At 38.5% G+C, this 11,284-nt stretch overlaps 2 protein-coding genes across 2 annotated transcripts in view; both read left to right on the top strand.

Annotated features, from left to right (window-relative positions):
* The window catches only part of LOC109472054 (collagen alpha-3(VI) chain-like), a 24,833-nt gene extending 17,204 nt beyond the window's left edge, over positions 1-7,629 (top strand). Inside the window, exons 35-43 of the mRNA XM_019771629.1 lie at positions 2,322-2,386; positions 2,599-2,738; positions 2,896-3,005; positions 3,309-3,364; positions 3,603-3,748; positions 4,524-4,624; positions 6,251-6,707; positions 7,194-7,306; positions 7,561-7,629. Coding sequence (XP_019627188.1) covers positions 2,322-2,386; positions 2,599-2,738; positions 2,896-3,005; positions 3,309-3,364; positions 3,603-3,748; positions 4,524-4,624; positions 6,251-6,707; positions 7,194-7,306; positions 7,561-7,629 — 1,257 coding nt within the window. The remainder of the gene's footprint in view (positions 1-2,321; positions 2,387-2,598; positions 2,739-2,895; positions 3,006-3,308; positions 3,365-3,602; positions 3,749-4,523; positions 4,625-6,250; positions 6,708-7,193; positions 7,307-7,560) is intronic.
* A 780-nt stretch (positions 7,630-8,409) lies between these two features.
* Positions 8,410-11,284, top strand: part of LOC109472053 (collagen alpha-1(XIV) chain-like) — a 9,028-nt gene continuing 6,153 nt past the window's right edge. Inside the window, exons 1-3 of the mRNA XM_019771628.1 lie at positions 8,410-8,414; positions 8,755-8,900; positions 9,955-10,064. Coding sequence (XP_019627187.1) covers positions 8,410-8,414; positions 8,755-8,900; positions 9,955-10,064 — 261 coding nt within the window. The remainder of the gene's footprint in view (positions 8,415-8,754; positions 8,901-9,954; positions 10,065-11,284) is intronic.

Below are 11,284 nucleotides of genomic sequence, written 5' to 3'. Positions count from 1 at the left end.
GGGAAAACTGTAACAACTAGGAAGAAAAGGACTTTCCTCAACTTGTTGGGGGGCAAAACATGAGCATTTTTCAGTTGATTCAGGACCATAATCTAATTTTTTTTTGCAAATCAGAAAAAAACGAAGAGGCGAATCCGAGAACCAACAAATTAAATTGGTGTGGCCTAAAAAATAAGATATCGCAAAACGTCGATCGATTTTCACCAAACTAACTTTTATGGATGCGGAACGATCCACAGACATAAGCCATACACTTAGTTTTTCTAAAAAGTATAATTTGTGCGAATGACCCCAAAAGAGCATTTTGGCCTAAAAAATGCGATATCGCGAAACGTCGACCAATTTTCAGGAAACCAACTTTTTGGATGCGGGACGATCCACAGACATAAGCCATACACTTAATTTTCTAAAAAGTATAATTTGTGCGAATGACCCCAAAAGAGCATTTTGGCCTAAAAAATGCGATATCGCGAAACGTCGACCGATTTTCACCAAACCAACTTTTTTGGATGCGGAACGATCCACAGACATCAGCCATACACTTCATTTTTCTAAAAAGTATAATTTGTTCGAATGACCCCAAAAGAGCATTTTGGCCTAAAAAATGCGATATCGCGAAACGTCGACCAATTTTCAGGAAACCAACTTTTTTGGATGCGGAACGATCCACAGACATAAGCCATACACTTAATTTTTCTAAAAAGTATAATTTGTGCGAATGACCCCAAAAGAGCATTTTGGCCTAAAAAAATGCGATATCGCGAAACGTCGACCAATTTTCACCAAACTAACTTTTTGGATGCGGAACGATCCACAGACATCAGCCATACACTTAATTTTCTAAAAGTATAATTTGTGCGTATGACCCCAAAGAGCATTTGGCCTAAAATGCGATATCGCGAAACGTCGACCAATTTCAGGAAACCAACTTTTTTGGATGCGGGACGATCCACAGACATAAGCCCCACACTTTATTATTTCATGTAGCATAACTTACCCAAATGAGCCCAAAAGAGCATTTTCGCCTAAAAAATGCTGTATCACATAACGTCGACCGATTTTTACGAAATCACCTTTTTTGGATTCGGAACCATCCAAAGACATTAGCTCTACACCTGATTTCTCCAAAAAGTATAATTTGGCCAAATGAGCCCAAAAGAGGGGTTTTTTTGCCTAAAAAATGAGAAACATTGAAACGTCGACAGATTTTCGAGAAACCAACTTTTTTTGAATGCAGGACGATCCTTCGACATCAGCTCCACACTTGATTTTCCTATAAATGATAATTTGCCCGAATGAGCCCAAAACGAGTATTTTTACCTAAAAATGCGATATTGCTAAAGGTCGACCGGTTTTCGAGGAACCAACTTTTTTGGATGCGGGACGATCCACTGACATCCACTGACATCTAGCCCCACACTTAATTTTCTATAAAGCATAATTTACCCAAATGAGCAATTTTTGCTTTAAAAATCCTATATCGCTAAACTTTGATGGATTTTCAAGGAACTAACTTTTCAGGATGCGGAACTATCCACTGACGTTAGCTCCACACTTGATTTTTCCATAAAGCATAATTTGCCCAAAATGAGCCAAAAAGAGCATTTTTTGTCTCTAAAAGGGACATTAATGACAATGACAATGAACGATGACGGTATGTAGCGGTGGACACAAGTATGATACGATGGCCACTTGAAAGTATTTCTTTAAAAGACGTGGAAAATGTGGAGAATATCTTTAAGTGTTCTTACATTAGAAAATGCCCACCCGTATATCATCGCAATGTAATGTCCATTACGAAATTTGTTATCCTTGTAGCCTTCTAATTCATCAAATACATGTTGACCCATGCATATGATATAACCACGGAATTATTCGGTCAATAAATGCAACATGGTACTTACCTTCACAATCAGTTGTGTGGAGACAATATTTAAAGTCAGAAGTCAGTTACAATTCATGAGGTATGCACCCCAAGGCCGCCTTGTAATGCTCATACTGCCTTACGTCAGCTGGTAGTGTCTTTGATATCTTTTTTCTGTCGTGGAAGACATTTGTTAAATGTGAAAGGCCACACCATTGTAATTTCTGATCTTTTGCTTTATCCCATGATGATACTTCGATTGTCACCTTACCTTTTTAATGGATTTACTGATCCTTAGTATAATCATCATCATTGTGTAATATGCAGTACCATTCTTTATGCAGTTAAAACTTTATGACTGAGTGTATAGATGGCCCTTTGTACAGCCCTGATGCTAACACAACAATATATCTTACCATTTGTGTAACGGAAAATGTTATTTTCTGTGTGTGTGCAGGTGACTCAAACTTTGGGCCAGATTGCAGGACTGAATGTCATCCAAGTCATCAACTTTGTACCTGTGTTAGTATTTGACTCAAGATTTATTGAATGATATGTATGGCTTGTTGTCTTAACTTCCTGTATGCAATAGTCTTTAAGTCTTAAAAGTTTAAGTAAGATATCATTCCCATTTATTTCTAGTTCTTTGTATTTCTGCAACATGATCGTGGAGGTAAATCAAAAGAAAACTCATGTACTTGCAACGTTAATGTGACATTGACTTGTGCTTACAGGGATACTGGAGTTGTTGTTTACTGCCAGGCGTCGGCTGGTCTTTGGGCATCAGACTCCGTGACTCAGTCCATTGTCTCACTGACAGCCTCTTTTGGACCCTTGACTATTGACCCAGCAGCAACCGAGGTTGCACCATTGGGTAAGGGCATTGACAGTTTCCATGACTTCTAAGTAGCAAGCATAAGTTCAAACCTACGGAGCCGTGACGCTCATGCACACATTATACTCGTAGTAGTGGCAATTGAGAAAAAAGAATTTTGGCACATATTGACACTTTCTGTGCTTTGTATTCCCAGATGCTGTGAATTTGTATGTATCGATGGAGATCCAGCAAGCGTTCAGTGGTGAACTCATGAATCCATCAAGTGCTGACTTCCAGACACTTAGTACCAGCCTACAAATCAATGTAAGATCTCACATTTAGGAGAGAAGCAGCCAGTGTCTTACCTTTTATTAAAGTAGCACAGTACTGCATTTTAATCGTTACAAATTGTACATCGTAATGTACATTCTAATATTATTCGTGTATGTCATTTGTATGTTTGCGGGGGAGACAACGTGAAGAGGTGTGCAATCACCTGTTTTGTCTTCCACTCCATTTTTGTAATGGAAAAGCTAAATAAAGAAATTATTGGTAGTTTTAACTCCATGCAGTGATATTCCGTATCCTTTGGTGATTAAACATCTTTTCCCACAATTACGATTTCAGACATTCAACACAATTCAAGGAGCATTGTCTGTCAGCATAATTCAATTCAGCGCAGGGTAAGTACATGTATCATTCTAAGCCTGAATCGTTACCAACATTTCCAGATGGAGTAGAGTCTGGAATCTTTCATTTATCTATCAAACGGGTAAAACATACCATGAAAATGCGCGAGCGAATGTTTTACGCGTAGGTTTATCGATCTTAGAATTAGTGAGACAGATGGAAGCATGGCAACAAACAACACTCACTGTCTGCTACCCTGTTGTTTTGATATTTGTCCCTCTTTCCTTACAGTTCCACTGCCACCACCACCTATGTCGTACTGCTCATCGTGGTGAAGACATCAGTTCAAACTACCTTCATCCAAAACTTTGATACTGCCATCCAATCTGGCTCATATGGAACTTTGACTGTTGTCTCTGGTTCTATCGCGATAACAGGTACAGTATACAACAATATCATTATAATCAACTTTTAATAAAGGTGCATTATGTAACAATTAGGCAATACAAAAAGTAAATGTTCTGGTCATTTCTTTACAAAGTAAGTTGAATCAACCCTACTCCATGTCAAATACGTGTAATTCGGGAAGTGGACGTGCCAAAGTATGACTCCTTACGAATCTGTGTTGAAAGGTTGAAACACAGCTGTTGTATTTGTGTTTACATTCTGGTAGTTTGGCACCACAAACTGACAGTGACTCGCGCGCGCAGACTGTTTTAGTGACAACGAAAAATGTCACAAATGTGAGATAACTGCACAAATATGTTGCAAAGGAAAGCAAATTGCAATCGCAGGGATATTCTTTAAAACAAAGGATTTCAATTTTGGGTGCAAAAATCTTACCTCATGCCCCTTTAACAAAACTTAAAACATGACGTTGTGTGTTGATGATTCCAATAGTCAATGGTGATTGCATGACTTCTTTGTCTACTAATCTTCAGATATTGAATCTCATTGTAATCATGCACCGCATGATAAACGAGTAACAATCTGTTTTAATTCATCCCAAATAATCCTGTATGGTAAATCAAGTTATAAAATACAGCCATTACATTATATGCACTATGCTTTAGGTGATATTAGTTACTGTAGTGCTGAGAGAAAAAAATTGAAATCTGTACTACAGCAAGTTACTGAGTGATTCTAAGGTGTGCTTTGTTGTCACTCAAAGAAAACAAAGCTTTACAGTTTGTGAGCCTTTCCTGTTTCCAGAGCCTCCCTGTCCAAATGAGCTGGATATCATCTTTGTGCTGGATGGATCTGGCAGTGTCGGAAGTGACAACTTTGAGAAGATAAAAACCTTCGTTAGCAAGGTAAAAAAAATAGGGTTTGATTTGATTTATTAATCTGTATAGCCAGATATACAGCTAGGACTGTCCAACTGGCCGGAGGCTATAATTTTATTAAGGACTAGCTCTCATAACTGGACAATAAACAATTAACAATGTCAGTTACAATTCAGATACATTAACATAGGTAAGAGATAAGTCATTAAAAGTAAGGAGGTGGCCTGTGTTATTAGCCTGACGTTTTACAAGCTAACTAAATATGTCTGAGCTGAACACCACGTGTTTGCTATCTTCACAATATCAAGATGATCCGTACGATAATATCAAAATTCAGATGCAATAACAGAGTACCAAAAAGTTATTCCAAGTACGAAGGCGGTCTATGTTACCATACTAAGTAAACATGCTCCTCATAAATGCAATTTATGACGAAAATTGCCAAGCTGTAAGTGCAGTCAAACATTTATATTGCATTGTTGCCTTCCCTTCTTTAAAAAAAGTACAGGAAAATTTTCTGTCTGCTTGGTTGCAATCAAACCTCTTTATTTAAGGAGTAAGGGTTGAAATTGTAATTTGATAAAAATTGTAATTTGACATTCCTATGTTAATACCAAGCAGTCCAAGATAACACATTCGTAACCGCCATTACCATTTATTCACAATGTTACATACACTGCATATCTGACACTTTAAAATACAACAACCCAAGTTACATACATAATGCACTGTTTATGTTCAGGAGTACATTGTACTGGGGGTCATTGCACTGGAGGAGATCAGGTTTATTCGACTTTAAAAGCAGTTTTAGGTTAGCAAATATATGTGACCTGGTGGAATTATATTTATAGAATGTTTATAACTGATCTTTGGGTATGTTACCACCAATTTCTTCTTCAACACTTGTCTTGTCTCTTGTCTGTATTGAGATACCCTTTAGCCTGATGGCTTGTCTTACATGGTACAGATAACACAAAATAAAACATACAACGAAATAACAATAAGGCCACAGTAAGTACATTTTATGGATGGCATCCTCTGCAGACTTCAAAACTAATGTGAGAGGGCGAAAAAAAACAAGGCGGGACCAAAAAAACAAGATTCCTATATTTTGAAATCTTGACATCATAAACCCTGTTAAACGAGAAATGATACCTATATTGTGCTGCCTTTACTGCCAACTATCACAAAATCCATTTGTCACTGAAAACACCTTGGAAAAAAAGGAAAGTTTTCAATCATTTTACAAATGGTTTTGATTCAGTAGGAACATATAAAAGGAATGAAATACATCACTGCATCAAAGTAAAGGTCAAAACAATAAATCAGGGCCTTGTCTTGTCTCCTCTCTTCATATTTGTGTGCCATACACGTTCCAGCATGGCAAGGCATGCCATTTTGCCCATTGTCGGCATGTTGACGACTGTCAAAGGGCAACAAAATTTCTTGTTTTTTGTCGAAAATCAGGCAAAAATCAATTCGCGCGCTGATGTCATCCATAAAAATTACTTGCTGTGGCCTAATACACAAACAAATTGTAGACTAAGTTAACAGTGATTGAATAGATAGTGGATGGCCTTTTTAAAGGTAGACTGACTAGAAACTTTTTGATATGTTACATTTCATTGGACTAAACTATGTTTCCTCCTACAGACTGTGGCCCGCTTCAACATTGGCCTTACAGAGACCCAGTTCGGTGTCATTCAGTACAATACCCAGCCCCATTCTGAGATCCTCCTGAATGACCATCAAGACGCAGCGTCTCTCCAACAGGCCATCTCTGATATCCGCTACCTTCAGGGTGGCACGAACACGGGACAAGCCTTACGGTATCTCGCAAACAACGCCTTCTCGACCAAGAACGGTGCCCGTGCAGGAGTCAGCAAGATGGCGATTGTTGTCACCGATGGCCAGTCCGCTGACGATGTTGTGCGACCTGCACTGAATGCTGGGAAAGAGGGTATCGTCTTGTACGCTGTCGGGATTGGAGGAGAGGTAGACTACCAGGAGCTGCGGGACATTGCCAGCTCAGCCGATAAGGTCTTTAACGTCACAGACTTTAGTGGATTGCAGAGCATCGGAAATACCCTTCCAGACCAGGTCTGCCAAAGTAAGTACGACTTTTATATCCAGACTAACATATTAGACTTCACACGGAATATGATGGAGGAAATACAAAGCACAATATTTCCACACAACTGATTCTAATGGCAAAACTACAGACGTATTATTTTAATTCTTGCTACCATAACCCAATGACGTAAAACAGATATTTGACCCTTTTCAATACATTCATGATAAAGTAGGGTTTCACCTGATAGTATACCCCATCTTAGATGATACCAACCAGAACCTCGACTGCTAGATAGGAAAGTGAATGCAACAACACTATCTGGATTGTGATGTGTTTGTGAACTGTAAGGTTTGAACCAGTCACACTGTGAAGGACCCATACACTTTTCGACTAGTACGGTGGATTCTTTCACATGCTTGAGGCATGGCTATCTCAAACACGGGACCTCCGACTTTACATCCCATCTAAGAAGATATCGTATGTATGACTTGTTAGAAATCAAACTTCATCATTCTGTTTCAGCTGGAGTTGAGGTCTTTGTCCAAATCCCCATCACCAGCCAGACGTTCACTGGAGAACTGCTCAACCCCCTGTCAGTGGAATATACCTCCTTCAGTGCTGTCATTGCAGGCTGGGTGAGTTTGATGTATTTGAGAATTTCATACCAGTGGGTATATATATTTCCTAATTCAAACAGCTCAAATCCCTTTGTTACATATACATTTTTTTCTATTATAAGTTCTTTGAAATTGTCTAAGTCGTAGTCGAAGTCTAAGTACCTACTAGTAGTCGTCGTCGTAGTATGTCTAAGTACCATAATGTCCACAAGAATTTAAGACTTTTCTATATTTTCTATTAAAATAATCATCATGACGTTTTGATTTTATAGGCAACAACAACATTGCAGAGTGTGTCTGGGTTCCAGAGCTACCAAATTGTGGCCATCAGACCTTCGTAAGTGTTTTGTTAAAAATATTTGTTCTGTTCATTGACTGCCAACTGTCCATTTATTAGCTGGTTTACTGGAATTATTTGATACAATCTGGCACTTTTTATTATATTTCTACATACTGTTGTCCAATTATGTCTACCCTTTTGAGAATATCTTTTTATCAAGATTACTGTTCACAAGACAGTGACCTATAGGGTATTCCTGATTATGACTGTATTAGATTGTATCAAAGTAAATATTCAAACTGCAAAAAAATGATAAATAATGTTACATGTGTATGAAAAAAATAACAGCATTTGTCACTAGCTTATAATGTACAGAGCAGACTCAATCATATAGAAAGATGTTTGCTGACTACTCAGGAATATGTTAAAACAAAGATGTTTGCTGATTACTCAGGAATATGTTAAGTCCTGCGGAGCCCATATATATATGGGTTGCACATACAGTACCATCTATATAGTGCCCTGTATATGTACGATTTGGGGGTGTTTCTCGTGCAACGCATCACACCGCAGCGAAATGCAACGAATGCGGAAGTAACTACGCCACCGCGGGCCAAAAAAAGTCAAGGGTCTGTGACCTGATTAAGACCTGAAATTATTTGAAAATATTATGTAAAAATTGCCAGCAGGACAAGGGTTAAAACTCTAAGTGAAAAAAGTTGATCAGACTGTCACAGTAATTCTTATGTTCTGTATTACTTTACTTTGTATGACACTGTAGATGCAATTAGCCTTTGGGCATAGTTTTATAAGTAAAGAATGTAATTTAAACTCTAGGAGCATGTCGTCAGAACACACTTCACCTGTGCGAAACCTGTAATGTATTGTGCACAGCACTTCGTCAGAATGCCTCATATATGGTCGCATTTGCGTATAAGGTTAACATTCCTTCTGTAGTTTCCACATGTTACATGTATGTTGGAAAAGGTATCCTATGCAACAGGCAAAATTCTAATGCAACTGTTACAGTGACTAAACATCCAATGAAAGCCATGAAAAATCAGGGTTTCGCACAGGCGCAGTACATTCTGCGAACATGCGTACTCTAGGTGATACAGTATGTACACTTTCCCTCCCAAATCATGACATAATGTTGTCGTATCAATTCTACACATTGTACAACTAGGAACAGCGGAGTGATAGTGGTACTGCGTCTGGTCACAGCAGTCTATGCTCAAAGTGTGGTGATTTCCACCATCCAGACTGACCTGCAGTCTGCAAGTCTAGGATCATTCACAGTTAATGCTGCTGGAATTCAAACTGCAACAGAAGGTACCTAGTACATCCAGGATCTCAATTGACTCAAATAATGTTACAGATAGTAACAGTTATGCCGTCCATGCCCAATTCCATTGTTGTGATGTTTGATAGTCTTTGTCATCATTGCTAACCTCCTTGTAATAGCCAAAGTCTAGTTGGCTGCCCTGGTGCCTTGCATGCTAAACCAATGATATTTAAAATGAAATAAAAATCGGTCTCAATTACTAAGCATTGTACTGCAAAATATGCAACTTCCTTTGCTGTTAGATGTAATGGCTGTGTGGAAGAAGAAAACTAAACATCTGTAAACGAAGACAGTGGTGATCAGTGTTGTGTATGATAATTTTGATGAAAATCAAATAACATAATATATGACATTGTACAGATTGATGACATTGATGTCCAGATCAAGTTCTTCAATCAGAAGCCTCAAGAGCCACACATTCAGAACCTACCTTCTCCCAGCCATGCAACCAGTCCCCACCCATGGCCCAACCTACCTGATCCAATCCCGGATGTTTCAAACATTTTTGAAACGTGGTTGACACAGCCATACATGTAGTTGTATCATACCCGGGCCGCGATAACGTTCGATAACGAGTTCCGGACCGGGCCGTACTTTCCCGGGCTTCTATAGAACGATTCGAACGCGTTTTGCCCTATTAAACTGCGTGCGCACGCGTGCGCCGCTTTCGAAAATTCGAATACAGAATCCGGACGTTAGAATTGATGTTGCATTTTAGGGTTTAGTGGCACCAACTTTTGGCTCATCTTGCATTGAAATGCGCGTTTTCTTGGGTGGTTATGACATAAATAAAATACAACACGGTGTATTCCGCATCGCCCTCGGTCCCGGCCCGACCGCGGGTGACGGATCGCCCGACGGCCGCAGGCCTCAGGCGACACGGAATACACCGTGTTGTATTCTATATGCTTGCCAAACACCAACCACAGCTGACCTTGCTCCCGACCTTCTCCCAACCATGATTTTGAGGAATTTGGCACACAGTGTTTGGAAGGATAAATAAGTTTAATATGATTCATGGAGATATTTTGTATTTTACAGGATTTTCAACCATCCATGCCACCATTGCTTACATCGGCATCTTTACTGCACCACTACTGGACCCAACTTCAACTGCCTTCCTAAGCCTGGTCCAACAGATGGAAGTAGCAGTAAGTTTTCAGTCTTGCACATGAAATCAGGACATGATGTGTTATAATTTTTGACTAGCGAATAGTATAAAGATAGCACAGTTAACTGCAATTCATCGTATTTCATACTGTTGTTGAATTTTTAAGTATACCAGAATAACCAAATGCAAAATGCCATTCTAGTCCTTGAAATGTTGAACATTTAATTCTAATTGTTATGTTCTATTGTTGCCCTTTAAAGACAAGTATTGTACGAGCATGCCTGATTGAAATTGCACATATTTGGCGTATAATCTTTATCTTGTGACAAAATTTTGCAAATAACTAGACAAAAAAAATTTCCACTATGGAATATTCACAATAATGAGGAACTGGTACTGTTTTAACCCTATCTAGACCGGGGGGGGGGCTTAAACTGCCCGCGGCAACTTTGATGTCACCTAGCGTCTGAACGGCTGAAGCTAGAACTGCCAAACTCGGTGACTTTTCCTAAAATATTGTTGGCAACAAATCTGTATCAGTGAAATAAGATTATGATTTTTCTTGTTGCCATGGCAACGGGTTTCTGACAGGCATTTTTTGCCAAATTTAATTATTTCCATTTAAACAACAGAATTTTATGGGTTTTATGTCAAGTTACAAATTGTTTCTAACATTAATAACATCACATATAATTATATGTAAATTTTATCATTAAAAATGCATAATTTATGCTAATTTGATGACGTCATTGGCCAAAATCCAAGATGGCGGACCATATCATTAGATCAGGTAAATGCAGCTTATTTTCCTTAAAATTTCATCAATACTCCCATTTTTTTTACAAAAAAGGTTCATATGAATGTCTTTAGTCTGTTTACAATGTATTTTAGGCTTCATCCTGAAAAAAAACTATTTTTCAAAATTCAAGATTGATGATCCAAGATGGCGGATATATAATATATGCATGACGTCATTTTATGACGTCACCGGTGTTGCTATGGGCAACATAAGACTTAGTACATCCTAATATTCTGTCATAAACACTTTTGGTAAAGTTATGTCGTATACTGTTTAGTTTTCAGGGAATAACCTATCTAGACGGTTTTGGCCAATAAAATCACATTAATGACGTCATAATGACGTCATATTACGTCACAACGACATAAAAATTGTACGTATGATAAATTTTTACTAGTACACCATCCTCTGAAAATTTGGTGGTCCTACGATATACCGTTCTCGAGTTCTGAGGGGGGGCC

This window comes from Branchiostoma belcheri, unplaced genomic scaffold, assembly GCF_001625305.1.
Source record: "Branchiostoma belcheri isolate BF01 breed outbred unplaced genomic scaffold, Haploidv18h27 scaffold264, whole genome shotgun sequence".
Lineage (NCBI taxonomy): Eukaryota > Metazoa > Chordata > Leptocardii > Amphioxiformes > Branchiostomatidae > Branchiostoma > Branchiostoma belcheri.
Note: the sequence above shows the minus strand (reverse complement) of the source record. Positions and strands in the feature narration are given on the sequence as shown.